This window comes from Ricinus communis, chromosome 8 (assembly GCF_019578655.1).
Source record: "Ricinus communis isolate WT05 ecotype wild-type chromosome 8, ASM1957865v1, whole genome shotgun sequence".
Lineage (NCBI taxonomy): Eukaryota > Viridiplantae > Streptophyta > Magnoliopsida > Malpighiales > Euphorbiaceae > Ricinus > Ricinus communis.
In genome coordinates, this window is record NC_063263.1 from 6,067,465 (window position 1) to 6,070,409 (window position 2,945).

General features: G+C 37.5%; 1 protein-coding gene across 2 annotated transcripts; it reads right to left on the reverse strand.

Moving 5' to 3' along the window:
- On the reverse strand, positions 1-2,945 carry LOC8273037 (uncharacterized). Of its 2 annotated transcripts, XM_048377504.1 has the most exons (6): positions 2,707-2,875; positions 2,558-2,626; positions 1,696-1,940; positions 1,554-1,587; positions 710-1,464; positions 1-377 (listed from the first exon to the last, which is right to left on the reverse strand). In XM_048377504.1, the coding sequence occupies exons 1-6, from the start codon at positions 2,726-2,728 to the stop codon at positions 132-134; spliced, it is 1,371 nt and encodes a 456-aa protein (XP_048233461.1). In that variant the 5' UTR covers positions 2,729-2,875; the 3' UTR covers positions 1-131. The 2 variants fall into 2 exon arrangements, with proteins under 2 accessions (XP_048233461.1, NP_001310664.1); NM_001323735.1 differs by having other exon boundaries at positions 132-377; positions 2,558-2,945.

A 2,945-nucleotide genomic window follows, 5' to 3' on the forward strand; every position in this document is an offset into this window, starting at 1 on the left:
TGACAAGAAGTATACTTTTTATTAATAATTAGCATTTTGCTTTCCTGATAACCTGTTGATTTTATGCTGAGAGACTGCAAGAAGTTATAGTAAATATAAATTACAAAGATTACTTGCAGAAGAGCAGCTGCTCAGGGAGAAGAGGTTTCTCTTCCAAGCCTTACTGAGTTGACATAATCTGTAGGACAATGGTCAGCAATACCTGGAAGTGCCAGTCCCAATACCCTGAACAATATGGACAGCCATCCCTCTCTGTATTCTGGCCCATAAATATACCCCATCATCAGACTTCTGATTAACTCCCATACAGCATTTAGGTGCAGTGGAATTACATATCTCAACCCAAAAAAATTCTTGTCTGGCTCCTCGTCCAGCTTCTTCAAGATTGCATACATATACAATGTACAAATAATGTCAAATTCTTGTTGGAAAAGTAATGTTACTTTAAAACATAAAAGTCTTTAACACAAGACATGCTTTCTGTTTGTGGTCTATATATTATTCTAGTACTTTCTTTTTATTCCGTGCTTCAGAAATTCTTAAACAGAAAAGGAGATTTCAGGAGTTAAGTTCCTGTACTATAAGACTGATACTCGAACATTGGACTACTAATTCAAACACTTTATGCAGTATAAGGAAAGACAATTTTGATATGATTTGCAGATGGTAAGAAAAAGTGCAAACGGAAAGGAAAATTAAAGTTAGATACCTGCTCATTGTAGAAGCTGTCATAGTAAAGGCAAATTCCAAAATGCTTATACAGGAAGGTTTTATCGTCATAAGGCAACCTTGGAACAAGGTCATTGCAGTAAACTATCCTGAAGTATTTAGGAAATGGGAGCTCCAAATGGGCTTGCATGAATTTTCCTAGTTGCATATCTCCAATTCTTGGCTGCCCAAATGTGTATACACCAAGTAACCGTTGCATCATCTCCATCTCCTCATGCAGCACTAAGACAGTTGGGAAAAGTATAGCAAGTGCTCCGCCTAAGCTATGTCCAGTAGCTACAAATTCTGCATTCTTGTGCTTTCTTAGTAAGCTCTTAAGCATCTTTCTCACAGCATAGTATGCACTTTTCTTTACCATATCAGGTGGAATATTAGGCACATTGGAGACAGAAGATTGATCCCAGATGCTATGTTCGTTGTCTGAATCAACATTTGAGGATATTGAATCCGCACTTTCTGAATCAATACCATTTGCACTGTTGGGATTCATGTTATTCTGTTGAAGCTGATGATGGAAGGTGACTGTGTTGACTCTATTGCCTAAACCTAATGCTTCTAAGAATCCCATATGAACTTTTCCCAATTTTGGGACCTCATACCAAGAATAATCAACATCAGTACTCCAGTCATCAGCATCAAAAGGCTCTGTGCCCCTAAAGCTTATCAGTATCAAATCTGCATCACTGGGCTTGTCACAGATTATGAACACTTGGGTGGAGTTTTCCTTTTGGAAATCTATGAAGCCATTATCGAAATTAAAGAATTAAAAAGCACCATAAACATGATCAGCAGAACATATATCCAAATGGCATATGTATTCTTACCATTCCAGCAGTCATAGAAGTCCACAAAATGCATCTGCTTTTGTCGAAAATCAGATAAATGACAAGTTCATGATGAGCAAAACTGAATTCAATACAGATGCAAGTATCAGAAGAGAAAGAATTGAGAATCAGAGTTGCTTGCCTTCCAGTGATGCACAACAACATTTTGAACCACTTTGGCATTCTCATATGCTAACTTGGAAGCCATTATGCAAAGATCCATGAGAGCTCGATGCCCCATTTTCGGTTTGATGTTTTCTTCTACAGGATTACAATCATCTATTTGTTCCAGCAAGTTTTCAGCCTTGTACAGGTCTATTCGCCCATCCAAGTGTCCAATTGTGCTTATAAAAGTGTCTGTGCCTCTCTGCGGTATAACTACTTTTCCTGCTCCTCATAGTGCTAACCCCAGTTAGTCAAAAACCAACTATAACTTTGCAATAATCAAGTATACCAACAAAGGAATCTGCAATTAATTTTAGAAGCATTCACCTACAAACTAAAAAGTCGCTACTGTACTAGCACCTTCATTTTATCAAACACTAGGCTTGGTACAATACCATTCAAGCATTCAATCATTTAACTACAAGCATAAATGTGACTCACATTAAACTTAACCTAGGAAGTCGGATTTTCCTTGTGCCAATCAGCATCCTTTCTACTGTAGTACGAGACTGGCATTAGGTCATTGTACTGCTAGCCTAATCAGTTAAAGAACCCTTATTTGGATTTTCTGATTACTTCTTTAAGTTAAAGCTAAAACACCAACCTTTTTTATCTTCAAATTATCTATAACCCTCTTATGTACCATTAGTTGAGCCTACTTGATTTCTAATTACTAAACTCTTTTACATAAACTCCATGCAAAATAAGCCTTGCAAGCATAGATACATCTAAAAGCTTAATCAAGCACATATAACGGAGACGCACACACACACAAAAAAAAAAAAAAAAATTAAAAGAAGGGAAAGAGAGATTGGGATGAGTGTAGATGATATATTTACCTTGGATAAAGTTCCAGAATAGGCCAAAGAGGCCACCATTTTCAGAGAGGGTGTTGAGGAAGAAATCAACTATATAACCAGTATATTCCATTGGCTTGCCAAAAACATGAAGAATTTTGCGAAAGATAATAGAAACCAATATAACCCACCTGTGATCAGCTGCTTCTCCATTCATTACGCCATCCTCTGAGCTTTCCAAGAATCTCAATCCTCTCCCTATATCACTCCACGCCATGTACCTCCACAAGTCCTTCAATCCTCCCTTCTCTGGCTTCACTATAAGGTACCTGGATCCTTCATTTTCATCAACTTCTTCACTCCCATTTTCATGATCACCGTCATCACTATTCATGGCACTGTCTCCAGATTTTCTAATGCTAGTAGCCAT